This window comes from Peromyscus californicus, unplaced genomic scaffold (assembly GCF_007827085.1).
Source record: "Peromyscus californicus insignis strain IS unplaced genomic scaffold, ASM782708v3 Scaffold_15__1_contigs__length_86483966, whole genome shotgun sequence".
NCBI classification, from domain to species: domain Eukaryota; kingdom Metazoa; phylum Chordata; class Mammalia; order Rodentia; family Cricetidae; genus Peromyscus; species Peromyscus californicus.
This window is the reverse complement of record NW_026294447.1, coordinates 79,122,191-79,149,333: the sequence shown is the minus strand read 5'-3', so window position 1 is coordinate 79,149,333 and position 27,143 is coordinate 79,122,191. Positions and strand designations below refer to the sequence as shown.

The following is a 27,143-nucleotide window of genomic DNA, read 5'->3' as shown; positions in this document are numbered from 1 at the left end:
TGCGGTTCAGCACAGAAGCATTTACAGGGTGCACTCCTAGGAATTTAACAACTTATTATAATGAAACGCCACAGACATATATATTTAGTTTAAGTGCACAAAAACACACAAGTTACATTAAAGTTCTCCACATGACCGATTTTTAGCACAGTCACCACAAAAATACCCATCAAGTATTCGTCAGGAATCCAGGTTTCAATATCAAGAGTCTGCCTGTACAAACGGGCGTCAGAACTGTCTGCTCTCCACACTCTTCTCGTCACGACTGTGGTCTGTGAACGCTTCTCCAGCTTTCCCTCGGAAGAACACTGAAGAGGTCCTATGGACTGTCCTCATGCCATTGCTTTTCTCCATTTACTACTTAGACCATCTTCATCCAAGGAATGATGGGACTCCCCCCAGCCCCCATTTTCTTTGTTCCTTTTCTAATATGAACATAGTGTATTTGGGGAAGTTTCATTAATGCTGAAATCGGTGTACTTTATTCCCAATAATGCTACGTCCTGTTTTCCTTGCCGAAGGGTACAAACAGTAGAGTAAAAAGTCGAGTAACACCGCTATTTCCAAAGTACTTCTGTAAAAACGAGTTTTCTCAGTTAACTGTCTACTAAGTAGTGCACGATTGCATCACACATTCTAATCTACAGGATGGACTTCTGAATTTCCTCCTAGGTTGGCTTTTATCAGTACACTAACACAATTTTAGTACAAGCCTCACAGCACCCCTGTGAGGTAGGAGCTGTTGACGGCCACTTTACCCGGGGATGGGGGGGGGGGGGTCTCAGAGAGGTAAGTAACCGGCTCAAGGTTACAAATTAAAAAATAACATCGGTTTTAAGGCAGACTGCATTTACTGGGCTCTCCTTCTAAGAATAAATACTGAGACAGACTCTTCTTTTCTTCAGGAAACAGCACTATGCAGGATCTAGAAAGAAGGGGCGATTTAAAGCCAACCCAGCCGACCCAAACGGAGAAGAGTTATTTAGTATCTGCCCAATACAGGGATTCTGCTAAAAACTGGGGCTTTTTTTCCCCAGCCATGTCTTCAAAAATGTTACCCAGCAGAGACCACTTACCTCAACACAAGAGGGCGACATTTGGCAACAAAGTATATCCTGCAACTCCTGGTTCAGCTTGGCAACCATCACACAAACCTCACTGCTTAAGGCAGAGACCAAGCTCCATTTTGCAGATGTGGCAAAAAGTAAAGTTGTTGTTCTTGTTCTGGAAAAACTTTTAATATATGAAGACTTTTTTTTTTCCCAAATGAAGAATCATGTCCTTAAACACCAAAAGCAAAACCAAAACTATCCAGGCTGCAGGTACAATCGTGCCCATCTGCCATCCCAGCACTTAGGAGGTTGACAGGGGACTGTTTCAAGTTCCAGGCCGGCATGGGCCACACAGTGAGACCTCACCTCGACACACCAAACCAGGTTGCAGAGATGGCTCAGTGCTTAAGGGCACTTGCTGCTCGGGCAGAGGACCTGGGTTCAGTTCCCACACCTCCATGAGTTCCAGAGGATCTGATGTCCTTTCCTGGTCTCCATGGACGCTGCATGCATGATGTGCACAGACACACATGCAGCTAAAACACCCAAACACGGAACATGAAGATAAACAGATCTTTTAAAAATCAAAACCAAGTAACAGCAGGTCCCATACCACTTACTACATGCCTCTCAGAACACTAGCTTTGGGGAACTTTTTGCATAAAATGAAACTAACATTTCTCCACTTCCTAAAACAATGTTATTGTGGACTGAGAAAAATTAATTTTTTTTTCTTCTCTCGAGTCACGGTCTTGCCATGTAGCTCCAGGCTAGTCCCGAATTTACAGTCCTGCCTGTCTACTGACAGCTGGGGTTACAGATGGGCAAGACCCAGCATTTTGTCTTTTTGGTTTAATATTAAAAGAAACTTTATAGATAAGGGGAAGAATCAAGTGAAGTGCTTAGCACTAAGGAACTTTGAGAACGATAGGAGTCAGGTGAACTAATATCTTTTTAAAGCTTACAGAGATAGAGTCCCTCTTATTTATTCTGTATGTGTCGGGGGGGGGGGGGGGGACCTGCATGCATGTATATGGGTGTGCGTACTCATGTGGACATGTGTTGAGGCCAGAGACTGGTAACACAACGTCTCCCCCAATCACTTCTCTACCTCAGTTTTTTGAGACAAGAGTCTCACTGAACCTGGAGCTCCTTTCTGCAGGGCTGGCCTGAGAGCACCTGCCATCTTCCTGCCTCTGCCCCACCACCACCAGCATGGGGACTACAGACTCCACACCTAGCTCTCACTTCACGTTCAAATTTGTGAGCAGCAATCATGTTACTGAGCGATCTCCCCAGACTCCACGCATGGCTCCATTTTATTTACCGATATATGTTTATTAACTCTTTGAGAACTTTACACATATAGTTCCACTTTAAATAGACATGAGCTGTAGGCATGTCTTCTGGCACCTCTCCAGATGGTCTTGAGCTGCTACACCCACTTACCTACCCGCAAAGTAAATCTCTGTTCCTACCCTTTAGCTCTAAAAGGGCTTCTTGTGTGTAAGACTAATGACTTGGTACGCAGGGAAGATTATAGAGAAGTTGAAAAGTTTTAAATGGGAATTGTTAGGTTCTTTTATATCTGTGAAGGCTAGGGAGAGCTGGGCATGGGGAGCACACCTATAATGCCAGTGCTTGGAGGTAGAGCAGGCAGATCATGAGTTTAAGGCCATCTTCAGCTATACAGTGTTTGGGGCCAGCCTGGGCTAAATGTGACTCTCTATCTCAAAAAAAAAAAAAAAAATTAAAAGTAGGGAATATATCCTAAATAGCTTAAAAATACATGAAATCAGGATTCAAGTTTCTATAAGGTTAAATCATTGAAGGTAGTATGGCTGAATACTGCTTTGATAAATTACTAGTTTAAGATTACATATAATTGTAACCCTCTCCCCAAACAGCATACTTGTTTAACCAACACCCCAATACAATAGGTCCTACCACTAGCTCAATTTTGCTCTCAACACATAGGTCTTGACCCTAGAGGCTAATTCTCTAAGTGAGAAATTCAACTTCCTTAAGGCAGTGCCCACTAGGGTTCTTCACCTGGCCCTCCTAAGTCACCACTTGGAAGCCTAGCTGGTGGTGCAGCCCAGAATCCCAGCACTAAGGAGGCAGGAGAGGAAGGTGGCGAGTCCAAGGACGGCATGGGCCGTAGAGCAAGAATGTCTCAAAAGACTAAGAACAATGGAGCTGCCACTTTGGTGTGGTGTGTGGTGTGCATGTGTGGGGTTTTGTCTGTTTGAGACAGGGCCCCACTATGTAGCTCTAACTGGCCGAGAACTCACTATGTAAACCAGACTGGCCTTGAACTCACAAGAGATCAGCCTCATGAGTTCTGGGACTAGAGGACCCTAAAACTACTACTTTGTTATTCACCTGAACTTACTATTTACCCAGGGAAAAACTTGTTTCAGAATTAGCTGGATTACTCTGGGCTCCTCACAGCCAGAGGTGGTGGGACCTCTAAGCAATGTCTTCAGGGGTGTTCTATGGGGGGGGGGGTAGCTTAGACACTGCATGTGGCTAAAGTCTAAGCACGACAACAACATTTATTAGATGTACTCAAGTATCTGTGGGATGGCACACGCCCACGGTCCTGGCCACTCGGGAAGCTGAAACAGAGCTTAAGGCCGACCTGGGCAAGACTCTTGTTTCCAGGCTGGGGGGTGAGGGGACAGGACCATCTCAAATGCCCCTCAAATGCCTGTTGAAGCTCAGACTCTAAAAGGGAAAGGAAGAGGAGGGGGCTGTTCCGCAGTCTTTCTTGCCTTCTTATCCTTGAGTACGAGCTTCAGATTTAAACACTTCAGAAACAATGAAATGTGATGGGCTATTTTCTAGGTACAGAAAATCCATCACTTAGTCCATCAACTTCAATATTCCTGGGGTTTTAGGTTTCTAAATGGCACCGCTGTAGAAGGGATGATAAGTATATTCACAGAAGGAGAGCTGCCAGCGTGGATTTAAATAGGTCTGGAATCTGAATGGATCTACTTCACTGGTTCTACTAACAAAAAAGTGAAAGCCACTGCAAAATTACCTTTAAGAGTGACTTTCAGAGAACTACCGTCAGCCCAGACAGCCCAGAAGATTCTGCTACGTTAAGGTAGAGAGAGGATTTGTACCTGTTATTTTCCTCTTTAAACTCAGGTAAACCTCGTTATAAAATCTGAAACTGTTCTTCCGGTGTCTAAGGACACACTGTGGATGTGGTTACCCGGCCCAGGGTTAGTTCACGGACCTGCCTCTGTGCTTAGTTATGTGGATGGACCGGTTTCTCTGTTCACGACTTCTTTACCACTGACTTCTCCAGCCCTTTATTTTAGCTGACATATTTTTATCAAAAATGAGGTATACTTGATGTTAAGTAAATAAAAGGCCATGTAAGAGGTTGGGATGCCAGGAAGTAGAGAGTTAAAACTACTTGTGATTTGGTATAGCCATGTCTTAAAACAAACTTTTTATACATTATAATATATAGTTATACATTGAAATAACTACTGATTTCCTATATGGCAGAAAATATTTAAAAATCATTTTCTTTTTCTTTTTCTTTTTGGTTTTTTCGAGACAGGGTTTCTCTGTGTAGCTTTGCGCTTTTCCTGGAACTCGCTCTGTAGACCAGGCTGGCCTTGAACTCACAGAGATCCGCCTGGCTCTGCCTCCCAAGTGCTGGGATTAAAGGCGTGCGCCACCACCGCCTGGCTAAAAATCATTTTCTTAAGGACATATTCCTATGAAACATGAGACAAGAGTAACAGCTTAGAAGTGGGTTTGTGTGTACGTGTGTGTGCTCTGGAGACTGAACCTAGGGTCTCACCCATTCTAGAAAGCCCTCTATGGATGACCTTCATTGCCAGTCTCTAAAATATTCTTTAACACAGATCTCATCTGCTTCATAGTCAAGTTCATTTTACTGATTCTGCAACCTGGAAAAACAAGAGATTTTATAAACAATCAGTCACTCTAAAGTTTCTACATTAACTTCTGGTTTTCAAATTATAATTTATAAAAAAGCTTATGGGATAATTTGAAAGTCATGTTTAATATCCATGTCTTATAAGAACTGGTATGCACAACCTCAAAACCAGGGACAGATTATTTTAAGTCAACAGACCATGAGAAGGTAAATAATTTATGAATTAAAAGCGGTGTATGAATCTTTTCCAAGACTGGTATAAAAACTCTAAAGGAGAAGCTGCTACCCCACAAGGATGGCGTCCACACTCCCTTGTGTGAGCTCCGACTCTAAGGCACAAGGCAAGTCTAAATGTTCTTGTGACAATCGAGAACCTTTCGGGGGGACATCAGGCCAGCTGTCACAATACTGCTGAAACCTCTGGGCCAATGAATTTCCAAACCTTTGGCATCTGTTATATCTGTAAGATTTACCTTTATGTGTATACATGTGTTCCAGTAACTGGCTTTTTCGAAGAAATTTATGGCCACAGATGGTACAACTGATTTTTCTTTTTCTTGAAAAAGAAAAATTACAGTTTAATTCTACTGGCTCGGTGTCTTTGGAGATCAAAGATACTTGACTGATCTGTAAAGGCTCTGCAGTAGCTCGGCTGGAGTGCTCAGGCGGCGGCGGCTGCTGCTGCTCATTCTCCTTGACGATGAAGGAGCTAAGCCTCCGGCATTCAAGGGCCTCACTGCCATCACTAAGTGGATGCACTTCACCAAGGTCATTACTTTCCAAAATGGAAGCAGGGACACCAAATGGGAGAGATCCAGACACATGTGTGTGGAGGTGCTGTCTCAGGCTACTACGAGATTCAAAACGCTCCCCACAGTAATGGCACAAGTGGACCCTGATACTGTTTTCTGTAAAAGAGGGGCCAGTCACTTCTGACGAGGACGAGGAGTGGCCCTGGGAGATCCCAGACTCCGGATCACATCTCTCCTGTTTGATGGACACTGGGGGCTTCTGGTGCTCTTCCAAGGCCTGGGCAGCAGGATGGGCCCTCTGCTGCTCTGCACTTCCGTCATCTAGGCCAATCGCAAGAGAGAGCTGCAGCTGGGGGTGGTCACTGTGGACAGCAGCTCTGTTTCCACTGCTACTGGGAGGAGTCTCTTTGATCTCCGGCCCTTGTTTGACAGCTGGTTTCTGGGTTGTGGAAATCTGAATACCGTACAGATTTGAGGTCTGCACGGTCTCTGGAGAGAACACTTGATTCATTTCAGTTGCAATGTGGGAAAGGTAGTCAGCATGGAGAAATCGGATCCCTTCCTCCAAACGACTATGATCCACAATCTGTTTTGGCCCTTTTCCTGTGTACATAATATGTAACAAGTAGCTGAATATATCGGGCTGGATGTCAGTTGGTTGTATTTTTATGCATTCACTGTTAAAAAAAAAACAAAAACCCAACACAAAATGAAACACAGCCTAGTTGGCCTTTTGGTTTCTAGCAATCTTAGGTTAAAACAAATTCTTCCTCAGATGTTTAAATCTGGCAATCTGCCTTGATGAAATACAATAGGAAAAAATCAGTCTCTGATTTTAACTACTTTTATGGGCCACTCACAAACCTTTGTGCATCCAATCTACTGCCCAGCACCAGGAAACACAGACAGATATTCAGATTAGTTCAACACTAAGCAGTGCCATCTATTATTCTAGGTGACAGAGGATAGAAAAACCAGTGACTAGACTAGGTGCTTGCTTTTATATTGAACATACAACTCGAGGAACTAAACACAGAAACTCAAAAGGATACCTAAGTGCTGGGGTTCACTGCAGAACTGTGCACAGTAGCTAAAAGCTGGAAACGACTAAATATCCATTAAAAGACGAACAGAGCCGGGTGTGGTGGTGCAACCTTTACCCCAACACTTGAAAGGTCAAGACAGGCTTGAGTTTGAGAATGGCCTGATCTAAGTCGGGAGTTCCAGAACAGCTAAGGCTACTAGACAGACCCTGTCTCGAAAAAGAAAGAATGAATAAACAAAATGGGGCTGTAAATACAATGCTATGTTTTTCTACCATAAAAAAACAATAAAGTTCTGGTGTGTGTTATAACAAGGCTGAACTCTAGAAAACATGCTAAATAAAAAAGCTAGACAAAAAAGTCCAAAAATTGTATGTATGGTACCATGTCCATGAAATAGTTAAAACAAAGCTGGGTACGGTGGCACATGCCTTCAATCCCAGCACTCACCTACAGCCAGGGATACAAAAAGAAGCCCTGTCTCAACAAAACAAACAAACAAACAAAGAAATACTGAAGACAAACACATTTCAAGAGACAGAACTGGGCTGGAGAAATGCCTCAGTGGTAAAAACAACACTCGCTCTTCTTTCAGAAGACCTAGTTTTATCCCCAGCACCCACATGCGGCTCACAGTTGTCTGTAACTCCAGTTCCAGGGGACCCAATGCCCTCTTCTGGCTTAGTGGGCATCAGGCATGCAAGTGGAACACAGACATACATGCAGGCCAAACCCCCATATACAAGGGACGGGGCAGAGCCATGCGGGGTGGGGAAAACCCACAGGTGGCTGAAGGAGAATGGAAAGCTAGCGCTTAACAGGTGCAATGTCTCTGTTGAGGGTGATGGGAGTGTTTTGGAAACAAAGATAGCTGCAGGTATAACACTATGAATGTAATCACTGCCATTAAGTTGGATGGTTTAAAATTGTTAATTATAATGAGACCCTATCTCAGAAACCAAAGCCAGGGGGGCTGGAGAGATGGCTCAGTGGTTAAGAGCATTTACTGTTCTGGCAGAGAACCTAGCTTCAGCTTCCAGCACCCATATAGCAGCTCACAGCATGCAGGCAAAACAATCATATACATAAACAAACAAAACGGCAATCAAACAACCAAAAGCAAACCAAACCAAACAAAAATATTCATGTTTTTAAAGGAATCTAGTAAAATTATTAACATTTAAAATGTAAATGATGCTAAGTTTATTTGGCTTCTAAATCGTTAAATCACAAATGAATACAGGTATAAATTTTGAAAAGAAACACAATTTGGTTACTAAATAGAATAACAGAGTAAATCTCTGTAAAACTGGAGTAGAAACAGCCAAAGGAAAATAATGCCCATGAAGAAACAGTGGACAGCATCAATGGACTCAGTTTCCCTGAGCAGAGAAGCCTGTTCTCCGAGTCAGAATGCCTGGGATCCAGCATACTGCAGTCTAGTTCCTCTAGTCCTAGACTTTGGGATCCTTGCTGCCTTCCTCAGGTTTTACTCTCTTTGCTCGGCGCTGTCTGTTCACTGGTATGTCCTGTGACAGGCATTTTTGGGGGTATAAATTCGGAGGAGTTTAGCTGCTCAATACAAACACAACCCAGGGCAGGCCTCACTTTCACAATGCCTATGTTTGGACAGCACCTAGCTCACCACAGGGGCTTTAGAAGCTCACAGATTCTAAACTCACAAGTCACAGTCCAGAGGCTGAGGGGACATAGCATTTGTAATGCGGTGAATGTGATCGTCAGTGTCGCATCACAGACAAACCTTCTCTAGCAGAAAAGACTTCCCACTGCCTGGCTGACATTCCAACCCATCTTTGTACCATGCTACTTTTTTTTTTTTTTTTGGTTTTTCGAGACAGGGTTTCTCTGTGTAGCTTTGCGCCTTTCCTGGAACTCACTTGGTAGTCCAGGCTGGCCTCGAACTCACAGAGATCCGCCTGGCTCTGCCTCCCGAGTGCTGGGATTAAAGGCGTGCGCCACCACCGCCCGGCCTGTACCATGCTACTTTCTAGTCACCTCATCTACTCTGTCGTCTGGGGGCCAAGTCCGCTTCATACCCACAATGTTTTTACAGCACTTTTGTTTCATTTGGGGTTTTTTGAGACAAGGTCTTACTATGTGGCCCGGGCCTGACACTTGCAATATAGCCCACAGTAATCCCCCTGACTCTGTTCCTCAAGTGTTGGGATTACAAGCATTGGCTAGTAAACCCTGATCCATGCCACCGCCCCTCTGACTGCAATACACCTCCTTATATTCCTCTGCAACACCTGAAGGACTCCTGATTTTTCAGACTTGTAAACTCTGTTCCAACTTCTCAAAACAGGCCTGTGAGAACTCTTCTACTTTGAATACACTCTGACGTTACCACCACATTAATAACAGCAAAGCTCTATTCCTAACGTTTTTGTTTTCCAAGACAGGGTTTCTCTGTGTAGCCCTGCCTGTCCTGGAACTTGCTCTGTAGATCAGGCTGGCCTCAAACTCGGAGATCTGCCTGCCTCTGCCTCCTGAGTGCTGGGATTAAAGGCCTCTGCCACCACACCTGGCTGTTCTAGGCATTTTAATGTTACTAATCCATTTAATCTCTCAGTACCCAAAGGAGAGTACACTATTCTGGCATTTAACAGCTAAGAAAGCCAAGAGTTAGGGTGTGGATCTGAACCATCCTCTGAAAGCTCCTTGTCACAGACTTGGTAGCCAGCGGATGGGCTTTGAGGAAGTGACTGAGTCGTGAGGACTCGGGCTTCATCAGTGTGTTAGTCCACTCACGAGTCACACTGTGACGGCATTACTGGCAGGTGGACGAGGACTATTCACCTCGTCCCTGACCTGTCTGCACTGCCACTGCTGTCTTCCTGCCTATTATGGAGTGGGCAGATTTTCTGTCATGCCCTTCTTCCATGGTATCTCTGCCTTCCTCATCTTAAAAGCAAAGCAGCCAGCCAGTCACGGTGGACTGAAGCCTGAGACTGCAGAGACTGCAGCCCAAACAGTCCTTGTTTTCGTAAGCCTTTTGTCACAGCACTGAAACGTGACTCACACAAGAGAGGCCAATTATTTGCTTTATATTTAATTCTCTATCAGACTACCGATTTCCTGAAGACAGCGAAATTACTATGGTCTAGCTCAATCTCTTAACATATGTACTTAGAAAATATTTAAATGACTGAACAATTAAATAAAAATTATGTAATTAAGGTTTGACACCTCAATTTCATGTAAGGTCCTTTAAAAACAAACAAAACAACAACACAACAAATATACATGGAACCAAGTCTGGTGGCTTGGGCCGATAGCCACAGCTACTCAGAAGGCTGAGGCAGGAGGACCTTAGTGAGACCCTATCTCAAAACTTGGATAAATAAATAGATAAATAAATAAATAATGGGTGTTCTAGGATGGACTAAAGCCAGACTAAAATTAATCTTTTCCCAGAGCTAAGAATTTGAATTCCCATGTTACTTAAATTTTAAAAAATGCAAAGGAATTAAAAGCAACAAAACAAAACGAACACGCGAAAGCAGTGACCTCTGACTGGTGGTGTGGAACACGGGAAGGTACAATGTGGTACCGCAACACTGCTACACTAGCAATCAATAACCTGGCACTTCAGACAGCTCCATCTGAGCCCACCTCATCAGCTGTTTACTCCTGGATGGACCAGTCAGTAGCTCAGGCTCAGTTTCCTTTCCCCTAAGACCCGGACAACAGTGGAATTTACACTATTGGATTGGGTACTGGTTAAACCTTTTTTGCTGGTGATGTTTTTTCAAGACAGGGTCTCACTAGGTAGCCTTGGCTGGCCTGGAACTCACTCTGTAGACAAGGAGGCCTCAAACTCTAAGATCCATTTGCCTTTCCCTCCCAAGCAGTATGATTAAAGGTGTGCACCACCACACCTGGCTGGGCTAAGTCTTAGTCAATTTTAGTTATACTGTTGTCATTAATATGTTCTACCATAAATACTACGTACTGAGTTTAATTACTCATATACAAAAATTAATTAAAATTTTGTATTAGGATAACCCCACAACAACCCCTTAAATGATTTTATAGTAAGACATATACATCACGATATTAGAAATTCTTCCATCTACAAGAACGCCTTCTTACCTTGTTTGGTGAATAAATATCATCTTGAAGTAGTTGGAAAAAGCAGCAAGCACTGCTCTGTGGGCTTTGAAGTAAACATCTCCAATTGCAACTGTGCAGTCGCACAGGAAACCAAACTCTCGCTGCATGTTCAGCTGCTGCAGAAGGACAAGGCTGTGGCTGGCAGTATCCATTGTGGCTCTGAGAAAAACCAACAAAAATACGTATGCTTTGGATGTATAGATAGGTCTATCCATATATAAATGTTTACACACACACACACACACACACACACACACACACACACACACTATGTGTACAGTGTTCTGCCTGTACACCAGAAGAGGGCACCAGATCTCATTATAGATGGTTGTGAGTCACCGTGTGGCTGCTGGGAATTGAACTCAGGACCTCTAGAAAAACAGCCAGGGCTCTTAACCGCTGAGCCGTCTCTCCAGGCAGGCCCCTAAGGCCTAATTTGAAATGAAGATACTCACCACTGTTAACTTCACCCCCTATCTAACATTAAAGCCTTCCATTATGACACCTGAGAGAAACTCTACCAAACAGTAAGACACGGTCATTTTTACCCAAGTAAGAAGGTAGCTTTGCGTGAGTGATACATGAGTGAAAGAACCGCTCATCCCTTTCTGTGTAACCATGTCTCTTTTCTGTGTATATGTACTTGATCAGACCCAGGGCCTTGCACAGGCTAGGCAAGCCCCACCCTACTTTCCTCATGGTTCTGGAGATGAGCCTAGGACCTCATCTACACCAGGTGAACACTCCACTACTGAGTTCTACCCCATCTTGTGATCCTTCCTTCTTTCTCTCTTTTTTGGTTTTCTGTGTAGCTCTGGCTGTCCTGGAACTCTTTTGTAGACCAAGCTGGCCTCAAAACTCACAGATCTGCTTGACTCTGCCTCCCGAGTGCTGGATTAAAGGCATGTGCCACCAATGGCCAGCATGATCATATTTCTAATGATGTTTCCTCACTGGAGAGATGGAAATGAGATACTGATGTGTGGCCCAGAGTTAGAGGAGGTAAGTGAAAATTGGGTTGCAATAGAAACTGCTACTCAAATATTACTTGTAAGTGGGAATAACAGGGCATCCTACCTGGCTGCATCCTAACCTATCTCTCCAGCCTAGTGGGCATCCATCCTACCTGGACTAGAACTGTTTCTTTGGAGATCCTCTGGCATTCAGGAGACACTGGCCTGCTGGCTGTCATAAAATGTGTGAAACTTAGCCATACCCCAATTTATACGGGGCCTGGGAGCTCATGAGAAAGAACCTATAACCTGATCTCATCTAAGCTAGACTCAGAGATATACCTGGATGCAGATTCTCCATGGTAAGAAAATGGAGATACAGCAAATGAGCCTCAAGGGGAAACTGCATGAGGATGTGCAAGCCAGTTCTGGCCAAGACAGACTGTGTGACTGTGAGCAGCAAGGACACAGCCAAGTTAGTTTCAGGCAGACTGTATTTCATCACCACCTCCACCCTAGCTATACCAACAGTCTTGGTGCCATGTACCACTCATGTACACACATATGCAAACACTAAATAAACTACAGGAAAATTTTTAATATGTGGTATGTGTGTTTGGGTACAAGCATGCCACAGCACACAGGTGGAGATGAGTGAGAGCTAGGAGAAGTGTCATGGTTCTTTAATTCCAGCATGTAGATCCAGGGGTTCAAGCTCAGGTTGTCAGAAGCATCCTACTGCTAGGTCATCTCAGTTAAAAATGCATTATTATTATTATCATCATTATCATTATTATTATTATTATTACTCTGTATGGGGGCATGCACAGCAGGGGTGCGCATGTGAAGGTCAGAGCACCATGTTGTAGAATTGGCTCTCTATTACGTGGGTTCCAGGGCTCAAACTCAAGCCATCAGACTTGTACAGCAAGTGCCTTTATATGCCAAGCCATCTTGCTGGTCCTTCCTCATGTCACAAAAAAAAAAACAAACAAAACTTTCAGCATCACTGAAATAATTAAACAGGAGCTACAGAACCTTGAGCCTATGCTCTAAATAAAAACACAACTGCAAACTGTGGGCATTATTCTAAGAGGTTATTTGAGCAAAAGTTACTACTTACAATCACCACATTTGGTTCGAAAACACCACCAATTTACAAGCTGTTTTTAAAAGCTCTATATTTGAAGTTTCAGCATACAAAAACTCTTTAGAATCAATAAAAGGACTCCAAGTGTAATACTTTAACTCAGATGGAAGGGGAAAAAAAGCTTCACAGAAACTGCCACCAAATTCTTGGATCAGGCATTTGTACCAGTTTTTCATATACATACATACATATATATATATATATATATATATACACACACACACACATACACATATGTATATACACACATATATGTGTGTGTACATACATATATATACACACACACATATGTATATACACACACATATATGTGTGTATATACATACATATACATATACACACACACACATATATATACACACACACATATGTATATATATATACACATATATGTGTGTGTATATACATACATATATGGTGCATTGGCAATGACTAGCTATTGAGCCGTACAGAAATGAGAAACAGCACAAAAAAGCTGCAATGCAAAGATCTCGTGGTTAAAGGCTGAGTGACAGTTAGAATTTTCATTTCTTCAGTAGATACTCACTGAAACACACACACACACACACACACACACACACACGCACGCACGCACGCACGCACGCACGCATGTTTTGTATTAGGCTACAGACAGAAAAAAATGACAGTCATAAATGCCAAGTCAAGAATACAGGCTATCGAAAAACCAAAAAAAAAAAAAAAAAAAAGAATACAGGCTAAGCAAGGAGCTAAAACACAGAATCATCATCATATTACGAGAGTACTGAAGTGCCACCAGGGCAGCTGGAGATAAGTCCAGAGAACACGGTGAAAGTTAAGATGTTCACACTGGTCTTACTTCAACAGGCAGACAGATAAAACAGTAACTTTACTGGGAGGGGTGTGATATTCTGCTATCAGAATTCAATTCAGTCTAGGTGGGGGAAATAACGGGCTGGCTCGGCTCACTGCGGACACCAAGTACAAGCATACCCCAGCTGTACCTGAAGCTGCCCCGGCTGCGGGAAGGAGCTACGGCAGACACTCCTGGAGGACACCACTGTCAGCTACTCATTCTGCGGCAGGAAGAGCAGAGTACTGAAAGCCTCTGAAATCCAGTGACTTAAAGAGTTTCAGCTCTGCCACCAGGTCTGTGGTCTTGACAGGACACTCAACTTCCTGGGCCTCAGTTTTACTGACAGAATACGGAAAATGGCAGCATCTTCCTGAGAGCTGTCATGTGAAGACAGGTGTGGAGGCACACACCTGTAAGCACTCAGGAGACTGAGGCAGAAGGGTCTGGAGTTTAACGCCAGCCTGAGCTACATAGTGAGACTTTGTCACTGAGGGTGTGTAGGGGGAACAAGAGGCTGAATAGAATTTTTTTTTTTTTTTTTGGAGTTAACTTACTTTTTTTTTTTTCTGGAGCTGAGGACTGAACCCAGGGCCTTGCGTTTGCTAGGCAAGCTCTCTACCACTGAGAGGCTGAATAAATAAATTTAATAGTGGAACCCATAGTAAGTGTTCAGTAAGTACTAGACCAACAGTTCTCAACATGTGGGTCGTGACCCCCTTTTTTGGGGGGCTCAACACCCCTTTCATAGGATTCACCTAAGACCACCGGCAAACACAGATATTTGCATTGTGATTCATAACAGCAGGAAAATTAGTTATGAAGTAGCAATGAAAATAACTTTATGGCTGGGGCTCACCACAACATGAGGAACGGTATTAAAAGCTCACAGTGTTAGGAAGGTTGAGAACCTCTGGAGCAGACAGATCATCACCAGGTCTGTCAGTCAAGGAGCCAACTAGGAACCACGGAATGGCAGTGAGAAGAAAGAGAGAACACAGGAGACAGAGCAGCAGCCACAGAGCTGACACAGCTTGGCGGCAGACCGGATGCAGTCAACCACAGGCTGTGAGGTAAAGGTGAGTCTCAGAACTCTAGGCCGGGTTACTAGAAGATGTCATTTACTTCCTCAGAAAACATTTTCAGAGTAACTGCCATGTTCTCGGTGTTGACAGAAAGGTACAGCACCAGAGCTAGCCACAGGCACTGGCTTAGTAGAGGTTTCTTAGCCGGTGAGTTCAAAGCGTCTGCTCCAGGAAAAGGAAGTAGAACTGTTAGGGTGAGGAGTGGAGGCAACTCTAGAAGCAGCAGCGTCAAGAGGGGGAGGCCTCTTTGACAAGACTGAAGTTTCTAAATGCGTATGGAGCTATACAGTGAGACCAAATTGAGAAGGAAAAAAAAAAAAAGTCTTAAAAAGCTCAGTATGAGTCGGGCCCGGTGGCAGAGGCCTGCTGTGATCAAAGCTACCCTGGATACCAGGGCATGGAGGTCACAGGGTGTTCAAGGCTCACCTGGGATAGAACATAAGCTTAAGGCCAATTTGGGAAACTTAGACCTTCCTTGTGCCAAAATAAAAAATAATTTTTAAAAAGGGGTCTAGATAGTGGTAGAGGACTTGTCTAGCATGCATGAGTTTCTAGGTTCACTCTAATACAAAAAAAAAAAAGTATGACTCCTTGGAAAACAGACAATAAAACAAAATAGAGACCCAGCGGTGACAGCAGAAACTTTAAATCCTAGCACTTGGGAGGCAGAGGCAGGAGGATCTCTGAGTTCAGGGCTAGCCTGGTCTACAGAGTGAGTTCCAGGACAGCCAGGGCTGCACAGAGAAACCCTGCCTCCAAAACAAACCAAAGAGGAAAACACCGGAACTGAGGGAAGGCAAAGGAGGTGAGGAAGAGAAGGCAAGACCCTTGGGAGAGGAGGGCACAGTGTGACCGGGAGAGCATGTGACCTCCCACAAGCGCAGGCAGTGGCCAAGGCAAACTTTCTGATTCAAGAGTAGAGACAAGAAGGAGACAGTCAGGAGGACTCTGAGCAAGCTGCAGATCTGAGCTCTGGGTGGAAGGAAGGCAGGCCCCAGAGGAACCTGGAGTTAGCTGGAGGGAGCTCTTTCCAATAGCAGAGATGACTGAGGTTGGAGGGTCTGAGCATTTAGTTCACAATGAAGTTGGGCCATATGGGAAGGGAAAGGGGACCTGAAATACTAATAGAGGATTAGACTGCATGAGGAACTTCCATACATGGTCATTTCTACATTATCGTCCATTAACTTACCCTCAACATCACTGACCCGTCTTTTCTAATTGGTTAAACCTACTCCATGAGATCCCAGATCTTTTTTCAGGTCTAAACATTTGTTTAACTTTGCCCTGCTCTTCTCCAAGCATGTTACCTCTCCTCTACCTTTGAGTACCTTTGCCAGAATCTCAGGAAGGTGCTGAACCCCCAACCTGGCAACCATGCCCTCCTAGGCCTTGGTGTTGTTTGTTTGTTTCTTTGTTTGTTTGTTTCTTTCTTTTCTTTCTCTCTCTCTCTCTCTCTCTCTCTCTCTCTCTCTCTCTCTCTTCTTTCTGAAGTCTTTTTGGGCTGTGAGTCTTCCTATTTGCTTATAACCTTTTATATCTTTGATCTGCTAACTTTTGTGTTACTGTGGGGTCTAATCTTTGTTTTTGGTTTTTCGAGACAGGGTTTCTCTGTGTAGCTTTGTGCCTTTCCTGAAACTCATTCTGTAGACCAGGCTGGCCTCGAACTCACAGAGATCCGCCTGCCTCTGCCTCCCGAGTGCTGGGATTAAAGGCGTGCGCCACCACCGCCCGGCATCTCTGTGTAGTTTTAGTGCCTGTCCTGGATCTTGTTCTGTAGACCAGGCTGGCCTCAGACTCTCAGAGATCCGCCTGGCTCTGCCTCCCAAGTACTGGAATTAAAGGCGTGTGCCACCACCGCCTGGCTCGTGGGGTCTAATCTTTATTGATCAGGGTGATGGTCTCCTTTCCCCCCACCTCACGTCTAGTCATTTATATCCTAAAAACCATGATTAGGGTCTGGAGAGATGGAGCAGTGGCTACTGCTCTTGTAAAAAAACTCGGGTTCAGTTCCCAGCACCCACACGGCAACTCACAAACTTTTGTGACTCCAGTTCCAGGGGGGATTAAATACCCTCTTCTGGACTTCATGGGGACCAGGCATGCTCATAGTATACACACATATAGGCAAAGCACTCATACATGTAAAATAAACTGTTATTAATGTAAGAGACTCTAGATTCAGAAATACTCCTCCAAAGAGTCATGCTTTTATTTTAGTAATTAAATTGGCTGAACTTAACACTCCCAGGGTCTACCCCCTCGACTGTGAGCAGCAACTGAAAGCCATGTTTTTGGCCTTAGGAACACTGTTTGGAGACTGCTGTGAACATGTCCAGTTCCGTGGCGACAAGATTCAGAGTATATACATATCACTCCAACATACTGTCTCTTGGCTATCCCCCTCAATTTCCATCTCTATGTTCTGTTCTACTGCCCCCCTTTTTTCTTCAAGCAATAGTTACCCCAGTTTTAGACAGTCACTGTACCACCAAAGCCATAAAAACAAACATCCACTGCTAACCCTTCTGCTGACTCAATCCTCACAGTCACACACAGTGTCAAGACATATATGCAGGCAAAACACCCACATACCTAAGATAATAAAAATAAAAATAAAAAAATCTAAGCCAGGTGGTGGTACACGCCTTTAGTCCCAGAACTCTGGGGGCAGAAGTAGGATCTCTGAGTTCAAGGCCAGCCTGGTCTACTGAGTTCCAAGACAGCCAGGGCTACACAGACACGACAGTCCACATTTGTAGTCCAGGATTGAGAAGCTTAAGCAGGAGGTTCGGTGTTAAACAGGGCTACGCAGAGTTCAAGGCTGGCTGGCTCGGGCCGATCTTTAAAAAAAAATTAACAAAAAAGATTTTTGTAGGAAAAAAAAAGATGTAAAATAGGTTGTAGAAAAATGATTTACCCTTCATTATGTATTTATTTTGAGAAGCAAAGAGTGGCTCATTTAAAAAACTTTTATTAACAAATTAGTATTTTAATATTTTATTCTTTGAGAATTTCATACATGCATACAAAATATTTTAATCATATTCACCCCAATCCTCCCCATCCAAGCATTAACCCCTCATCCCCAAAGTAATATTTATTAAACAATAGGCTTAGCCCTGATAGTTATGAGACTATAAAAGCCTTCTCTACTTTCTAGAGTGTAGTAACTTAGTTCTGGGTTAGTTCAAACTAAGATAAGCAAGTGCACACTAGTCTGTTTATAACTCAGTTAGCACGCTAGTCACTATCTGTTTAGAAGGATCTCTGGCTGGACTGCACTCTCAGATCAGCAAGGGCAGAATGACCTCGACTACTCAGCTCTTCATTCTCTCAGGCTGTAAGAATCTCTAACAGACTTTAATCAATGATAACTAAAAGATAGGAGAGTTGGCAGAGAACGACAAGCTTTTCTGAGCTACTTACTCATGGCTATAAATACAAAGGTTAAAAAAAATCTCTAGCACTCCATGATAAAAGGCTTTCTACGCTGATTGTAACTTGGTAATTGTAAAATGGTAATCATTTTTAGATTGTGAGAGTGTAACATTTGATTATTTAAGAAATGAGTGAACTCATCCGGCTTTATTTGTGAGACAAGATCTCACTATAGCCTAGACTGACCTGGAATTTACAATGTAGCCCAGGCTAACCTTGAACTCTATATTCTCTTGCCTCAAGCTCTGGAATGGTGGGATCATAAGCACATACCATTATTCTCAGCAAGAATGAGAGAATGTACAGAAATCATTTCCCCTGGAACAGTGCACCCTATCACTGACTACACAGTACAGCTATGCAGAACTGTACAGATGCTGAAGTCCCACCACAAAATAACCTGAAGAATTGCTGGGGCTGGGCTCTAGGACTTTTATTTCATTTTATTCAAGATGGAGGCTTTTGTGCACAGACCCGATGATCTGTGTCCACTCTCCATATCCCACAAGGTGGTAGGAGAACTAACTCCAGAGAGCTGTCCTCAGACCACTCACATAGTTTTAAAAATAAATAATTAAAAGCTGGGCGGTGGTGGTGCACACCTTTAATCCCAGCACTCGGGAGGCAGAGCCAGGTGGATCTCTGTGAGTTCAAGGCCAGCCTGGTCTACAGAGTGAGATCCAGGACAGGCTCCAAAACTACCCAGAGAAACTCTTATCTCAAAAAACCAAAATAAATAAATAAATAAATAAATAAATAAATAAATAAATAAATAAATACTGCTATTATTTGAGATGGCTCAGCTAGGTTTGATTTCCAGCACTTATATGGCAGCTAACAATCGTCCGTAACTCCAGTCCAATGGGATGGATCCAATGATTTCTTCTGGCCTCCATCGGCACTATACACACATGGTGCAGACTTACATGTAGGCTAAACACCCATACACATAAATTTAAAAACCTTTATTGTATGTATGACCTGTGTGAGTACAAACTCACACATACATGCTACAGCATGCATGCAGATGTCAGAATAGAATCATTTTTCTCCTTCCATGGGGGTTCTAAGGACCAAATTCAGGCCATCTGGCTTGTCTGGCAAATGCTTTTACCTGCTGAGCCATAGCACGCGCACGCGCGCACACACACACACATACACACAGAGTCCCTGCAGGCCCCCTTTTTTTTTTTTAAGAAACTTCCCAGAAGATTCTAACAGACACCTTAGTTAAGAACCTCTGCTTTAGAAGAACAAGAAAATAAAGAAACCCAAAAGAGCGTCTTACACTCTAACACTGCACTTGATATTTTACAGACTACAAAACCCAATTTACACAGTAACTCTGCATTAGTTCAAACTACAGAAATGGGACAATTTTATACTTATTTATAAAGAAATAATTTCAAGGGGCTGAAGAGATGGTTCAGCAGTTAGAAGTATTGCTGCTCCTGCTGAGGACTTGGGTTTGGTTCCCAGGACCCATATTAGGCAACTTATAACCAATCACAACTCCTGGAAATCTGATGCCCTCTTCTGGTCTCCAAGGGCACGTGCACACATGTAGTGCACACACATAGGAACATGCACATACACATAAGTAAAATAAGAAAATTAAAACTATTGCACATAAGTTTTCAAAGAATTATACTGATTACATTAGGTAAATAAGTACCAACAATTATTCTAAATGTGACCTCAAACTAAAAACTTGGGTAGTTTCAGGAAGCTAGACATGCTGTGCACACTGTAACTCTAGCTCATGGAAGTCTGAGGCCTGAATTTAGGAAACCTATCTCAAAATGAAAACAAGCAGGGGATCTGAGGAAATAGCTCAGTCAGTAAAGTTTCTGCCACTCAAATATGAGGACCTGGGTTCAGATCCCCAGGACCCTTATTTAAAAATAAAGTGTGTGTGTGTGTGTGTGTGTGTGTGTGTGTGTGTGTGTGTGTGTGTGTATGTGTTAGGAATTTAGCAGTCACTGAATCGGGGTAGATATTAGAATGAACAGCTGTTTTTTTTTTTTTTTAAGAAGTATTTTGACCTTGAAGAATCCTTGTGGAAAACAGTAATTGTTTTCCATGATTGGTAAAATTGTTATGCTGAAGGGTCGTTGTAGCCATCCCATGACTTTGGTCAAAAGAAGCCTCAGACATACCTGAGGCTCTTGTATTACTGTGCATTGCAAAAGATACATAATAAAGGACCAGAGTCATGGGGGCCTGTGATGCTCTCTCTTAGTTTAGTAAGACATGTATATTAAATTAGGGACCTTGGTGTGAATAAATACTTTGTGTAACAATCAGTAAATATGTCTTTGTATGGCTGTTCTGGGTTCAGTCCATCAGAAAGTTGGCTCTTTCTGCTGCCACAAAGTCCTTAAAATTTCGTCTGGGAGTGCCTTATTTCTTCAGCCGACCAGCACTGCACAGTGTACCCCAACATTCATGCACGCGTGGGTGGGTGCGTGCGTGAGTGCATGTGTGTGTGGTGCTGGGGCTGGAAAGATGGCTTAGTGGTTAAGAGCATGTGTTCCTTTCATAGAGGACATGAGTTTAGTTCCCAGCACCCACACTGTGTATCTCAACCATGTTACTCCAGTTCCAGAGGATCTAACAGTTTTCTGGCCTCAGCAGGCACCAAGCACACTTGTGATACACATCCACATAGACGAAACATCCATACACATAAAATTTTAAAAAGCCTTTTTAAAAACTTAAAAATGTGTTTGGTGAGGCCTGGGGAGATGGCTCAGCAGTTAAGAGACAGTACTGTTCCTCCAGAGGACCCAGGTTGATTCCCAGCACCCACACCAGGAGGCTTACAACTGCCTGTAATATCAGCTCCAGGGGATCTCACTGCTTCCTCTACTCAAGGGCACTGGGCTCACATGTACAGCCGCCTCCCACACACATACTTAGAATAGAAATAATCTTTCTGTAAAATGTGTGCTGCAGTGATGTACAGGCGGACTAGTGCTCTAGGGGCTGACAGGCAGACCCCTGAAGCTCACTAGCCAGCCAGCTTACATAAGTCAGCGAGCTTCAAGATCAGTGAGACATTGCCTCAGAAACCTAAGAGTTCTGAAGAAACCAAGGAAGACACCAACATCCACCTTTGCCCTCACATGCACTCACCCAGACATATACACCCCAGGAAAAGAAACAGAAATGATCTCAACTAAACAGTAGGAAGGTGGGAGACAGGAAAGGCCACACCATTTCCAAATTTTTTGTTGAAAAGTATTTCTAGGAAAAGGAAGCATTTCTTCTCATACTCCTTTAAATTTATTTCCATAGTGTCTAAAAATGAACCAGACCTGCTGAATCTGAAAATGTAGTCCCAGATAAAAATCTGCCATGAACTGCTGTGGGATGTTCTGTATGGCAAATGTGTTGCTCTGATTGGTTGGTAAATAAATCACTGATTGGCCAGTAGTCAGGCAGGAGGAAGTATAGGCGGGACAAGGAGGAGAATAAAGCTGGGAAGTGAAAGGCCGAGTCACTGCCAGCCGCCATGATGACAAACTGCATGTGAAGATGCCGGTAAGCCACGAGCCATGTGGCAAGGTATAGATTTATAGAAATGGATTAATTTAAGATGTAAGAACAGTTAGTAAGAAGCCTGCCACGGCCATACAGTTTGTAACCAATATAAGTCTCTGTGTTTACTTGGTCGGGTCTGAGCGGCTGTGGGACTGGCAGGTGAGAGATTTGTCCTGACTGTGGGCCAGGCAGGAAAACTCTAGCTACACTGAACCCTACATATCTACTTACAACAATTTTCAGAGAATGTTAGGGAAGGAGGCATCGTGGCTGACAGGAAGGGCAGCTACACTCTAGAACCCTTCAACAGGACAGGTCGGGGCTCCTGGCAGACGGCAGTCTTTCCCATCTCTTACCACCATGGTGTGTATGTGCCTGATAAAGCACCAAGCCAACAGACCTCGGAAATAAAAATCTTAATAAAGGAAGAAAAGGACATGACTCTTCCTGATTTATTCTAAAGACCCATTCGAACAGAACAGAAGAAAGTCCTCCGCGAGCAGGGATGACGAAAGTAAACAGACCTGGAATACGGGCACAAGGGCAACTACAGCCCCTGGGAGTACTCACACCAGCACTTCCTGTCAGGGAACTACAGCCCCTGGGAGTACTCACCCCAGCACTTCCTGTCAGGGAACTACAGCCCCTGGGAGTACTCACACCAGCACTTCCTGTCAGGGAACAACAGCCCCTGGGAGTACTCACACCAGCACTTCCTGTCAGGGAACTACAGCCCCTGGGAGTACTCACACCAGCACTTCCTGTCAGGGAACTACAGCCCCTGGGAGTACTCACACCAGCACTTCCTGTCAGGGAACTACAGCCCCTGGGAGCACTCACACCAGCACTTCCTGTCAGGGAACTACAGCTTTGTGAGCACGCTACCCACATGGCCCCGCAGAGGTCAATAAGACCCTCTGCCTAAAAAGCCTGGTGTTTCAGAATAAAACATTGGTTTTCATCCTTAACTAGGAAAGCAATGAACTAGAAAAATCTCAAAAACTTAACAATATAGAAACATTTTTCCTAAATAAGTTTGTTTTTTGTTTGTTTTTTTTTTTTCTTTAAGACAGGGTTTCTCTACTTGGCTGTCCTGGAACTCACTCTGTATACCAGGCTGGCCTTGAACTCACAGAGTTCCACCTGCTTCTGCCTCTTGAGTGCTGGGATTAAAAGCATGCATCACTCACAGCTTAGTTTATATATATATATATATATATAAATATATATATATATATTTATATATATATATATATATTTTTATTTTTTTTTTTGAGGGAGAAGAAAAAGGCTTAATAAAATGAAACCAGAAGCCTGGCAAAGGGTTGGGGATATAATACAGCTCAGTAGCAGAGGCCTTGACTAGCATTCACAAGATGCCAGGTTTGCTCCCCAGAGCATAACCAAGAATAAATAAAATCAACTAGTAATCAAAACTCATACTAGCTTTAAACACTTCTTCCTCTACGTTTTTTGGGGTAGGGGGTGGGGGTAGTGAAACAGGGCCTACTATGTACCTCTGGCTGCCCTGGCACTCACTATGTAGACCAGGCTGGCCTCACACTCAGAGATCCACCTGCCTCTATCTCCCAAGTGTGGGAATTAAAAAAGTGTGCATCACTTTTTATGTGCACCAGTCCTGGCAAAACATTATTTTATGCATGTGCTTGCATGAATTCAGGTGCACCATGTGTGCACAGAAACCAGAAGGAATCAGATTCCCTGGATATCCCAGATAGTGCTGGGAACCAAACCTGGGTCTTCTCCAAGCACAGTCAGAGCTCCTACCTGACAGACCATCTCGAGAGCCTGAAGGAAAAACCATTGAGGGACCTAACTAACTGACAGCACAGAGATCAAAGGACCTCAGTCCACAGCCGGGTCAGGCACCTATCCACTGCAGCAGGGTTTTCTCTTCGGCCTTCTCTCAAAGGACTCAGGTTCGCATGCTCTGTGGAGTAACTAAGCAGAAAGGGGGCACAGGAAGTGGTGTGGAACTACTTCACCATTCATCAAGATAAGAACACCTGTACTGCTTTTCTAAGAGACATCGACACTAATACAGCCCTCCAACTCTTGTCTAGCTGTTACTACCAAAAAAAATGGACAAACTGGTCAAATACTACCTACAGCTGGCACAGACTAAATCACTGTGGGTGGGGGTGGGGGGCATTACACAACACTTCCCAGCAGCACAGCCACGCTCAGGGTATTTGACTGCCAAGCCACTTGGGCCCCTCCTCCCCAGCTAGACAGCCTGGCTCCTTTGCATTCCCCTCAGGAGATAGGGTGGAAGTACATAGCTCCACTTTGTAAGGCATAGAGGGCAGCTGAAAGTCCTGCTTGGCCTCTCTGGGCAACCACAGGCGCCAATAAATCAGCCACAGGCGATTCTCTCATCCCCTTCCCGGCTTGAAGTGGGAGCAAGACATAATGGACAGGAGCACTGACTAGACTTGGGAGATAAGTGATCTCGGCTTCCATTCCTCTGTGAGCGACTGTCACCACAGCCAGGTATCTCTCTCGGCTTCACTCCTGCAGGCTTAGAACCTATTTGTAGCATGGAGACCAGGTTACCTTTTTAAGGGAATTCACCTGTGAAAACAGCTGGCAAGAGGGCAGCACATAAAACTAAACACACATCGACAAAAACCCGAGTGGAAACTCTTTATAGCTTAAAAAAAAAAAAAAAAAAAGGCACAGCGGTGGGCACAAATGTCTAGTGTGTGTGAGAGTGTATGTGTGTGGGGAGCTCTTCTTGCTGGCCACCCCCATCCCTGATGTTTCGCAGCTTCCCAACTGCATCCCAGCCATCTGAACTATTTCATGTCTATCCCACTCTCTGGCAGCGGCTGTTTACTCTTCACTAAAACATACCCAGGTTGTTAAGGCTGATGCCTAAGCCGAAAGAAGAAACAGTGGCCAGACAAGGTGGCGTAAGCCTGTAGTCCCTGAACCCAGGAACCTGATGTAAGATCGATCCCTAATTCTACGATAGCCTGGACTAAACTTAGAGCAAGACTCTTGTCTCAAAAAAAACCAAGCGTCAATGCCTAGCCCTGTGAGTATAAGGTTGACTTGGAGTTGGGGGTGTGGGAAAGGAAATGAGCTTTCGGCTCCAAGATATGCTGTGCACAACTCACCCAGAAAGAGTGCCGTGCCTACGACTCTCTAGAGTCATCCCAAGGGCCAGGCCTAACTTCTCACTCAACCTGAGAAGTCCTGCAAGCCAAGTGTCATCCCGTCTGGTGGATACATGGTCCGGAGCAGGCTGAACTGACACGGCAGATCTGGTACAAATTCAGTGGCAAAAAAGTGTCTGCAGCTCTAAACCTAACCAGGAAAGGTGCGGGATCTTCATCAAGCAACACTACGCTCTTTAGGTCCGGTGTCTTCTGTGAAATGAATGAGAGATGAACTCGATTTTACCCAAGGTCCTTCTCAGTTCTGAAAAACCCAGATTCCGAGATGTACTTTAATCCTGTCAACCAATAGCTCTGCAGCTTTTAAAGGACTTGCTCGAGGCTCTAGAGGAAGAACGGCAAGTTTTAATCCCTGAGAGGGATATGGGAGTTAATTTATAAAACACAACTCCAGCTGCTATCAGGTTCCAGGTACCGCGCCGTGCGTTTCCTAAGCAACTGATAACGGCTTGATATCTCCAAATGAGTGCTAGGGAGACAGACGGTGATGAGATGGGGGCGGACTTCAAAAAGAAAAACCATTTGGCTGTGATAAAACACGTGGGGGAAAATGAATTATTAGGGTTGGGGGGGGGTCTACCTGCCTTAGGAACTAGGTACTCACACACTGGATGGGGGAGGGGACAGTGATGGTAGCGCCGCCTGATCTGGACACCCGCCCACTAGCTAGAGCCGCAGGCCTGGCGCGGTCGCCCGGAGCCAGCAGCCACCGACCGACTGAGACTTCTGCGCCCGATCGGGAGCCCGGCCCGCGGCGGGATGGGCTCCAAGGCTGTGCAGGGCCCGCGCCCGCGCGCGCGCTCGCGCCATCCCGCCTGCGTTAGGAGGCCCCGGCGGCCCACGGCCAAGGGCGGGCGGCTCCAGGCGCCGCGCGCCCCAGCACTCGCCCGCCGTTGCTCATTTCCTTCCAGGGCCCCGACTGACAGCTCCAACGGACCAAAAACACCCCCTCTCCCCGGCTACTTGCATCTGTCCCGCGACGGGTGCAGCTGCAGCCGCCGCCCCGGGGCGGCTCGCGGCGGGAGGGACTGAGCCCGGAGCAGCCCACGGGGGGGGGGGGGGGGGGGAAGGGCCGCGTTGCTTACCCAGACTCCGCCGCGGCGGACGGGCTGGCGGGCTGGCGGGCGGGCGGGCCGGCTTCTCCGTGCGGGAGGGGCGGGCTCCCGCGCGGCGCACGGCACGCGGCAGCGCCCGCTCACGCACCCGGCGGGCTGCTCTCGCGCGGCTTCCCGCGCCGGGCCCACGTGACCCGGCTGCTGGGGTGCCAGCGGCACCCGGGCGGGTTGTGCCCGCCTGCGTGCGTGCCTGCGTGCGTGCCTGCGTACGTGCGCGCTTGCCTGCCTGCCTGCCTGCCTGCCTGCTTGCCGGAGTGGCCAGGCGGGGGTCGGCCGGCGTTCCGGGCGCCTCCGCCAAGGTCCCCAAGTCGTGACTGGAGGCGGAAGTGTGGGGACAAGCCTGAGCGTCACAGGCTCCCCACACACCTCCGCGTGACCCGGGACTTTCCCCCCGCGTGTGCAAAAAAAAAAAAAAAAAGAAAGAAAGGAAAAAAAGCACGGGTGCCCCCCTCGGCCCTGGGTGGGGACGGGCAAGGATGCACCCGCGCATGGAGCGGGAGCGGGGTGAGGGCGCGGGGCAGGCGGTGGCACGCGGCGGGAGCCAGGGAAGGAGGCGGGCCGGGCGGGGCATGGCGGGGGAAGTGACTCAGGCCAGAGGCCGACGGGCCCGCGCGAGGAGGGGTGGAGGGGGCGCGGGGAACGGGCGACCCCGAGCGGACAAGCTTCGGGCGGGACGGGACGAGGGTGTCAGCGCTCCCTGAGCGTCCAGGGTGGAGCGCGGGGGCGGGTCCAACTGCGGGGCCCTGCGGGGCAGGGGTCTGAAGATCCGGGCAGAGGGCGAGCAGCATCCAGCCCCCCACCAGTGGCGTCCAGCTGTGCAAACAGGAGGAGGGCCAAACCGACCCCGGGGGAGAGGGGCGACAGTGCTGCTCAAGCCGCCGCCCGGGCGCCCGCGCTGCGGGCAGT

At 45.6% G+C, this 27,143-nt stretch overlaps 1 protein-coding gene across 7 annotated transcripts; it reads right to left on the bottom strand.

Annotated features, from left to right (window-relative positions):
- Zbtb25 (zinc finger and BTB domain containing 25) lies at positions 1-26,300 on the bottom strand. 7 transcript variants are annotated; one of them, XM_052739565.1, is made up of 4 exons: positions 26,208-26,226; positions 25,063-25,314; positions 10,892-11,071; positions 1-6,409 (listed from the first exon to the last, which is right to left on the bottom strand). In XM_052739565.1, the coding sequence occupies exons 2-4, from the start codon at positions 25,098-25,100 to the stop codon at positions 5,263-5,265; spliced, it is 1,365 nt and encodes a 454-aa protein (XP_052595525.1). In that variant the 5' UTR covers positions 25,101-25,314; positions 26,208-26,226; the 3' UTR covers positions 1-5,262. The 7 variants fall into 7 exon arrangements, with proteins under 7 accessions (XP_052595525.1, XP_052595524.1, XP_052595529.1 ...); XM_052739564.1 differs by lacking the exon at positions 26,208-26,226 and adding an exon at positions 25,727-26,081; XM_052739569.1 differs by lacking the exon at positions 26,208-26,226 and having other exon boundaries at positions 1-4,990; positions 5,454-6,409; positions 25,063-25,701.
- Between the last annotated feature and the right edge of the window lie 843 nt (positions 26,301-27,143).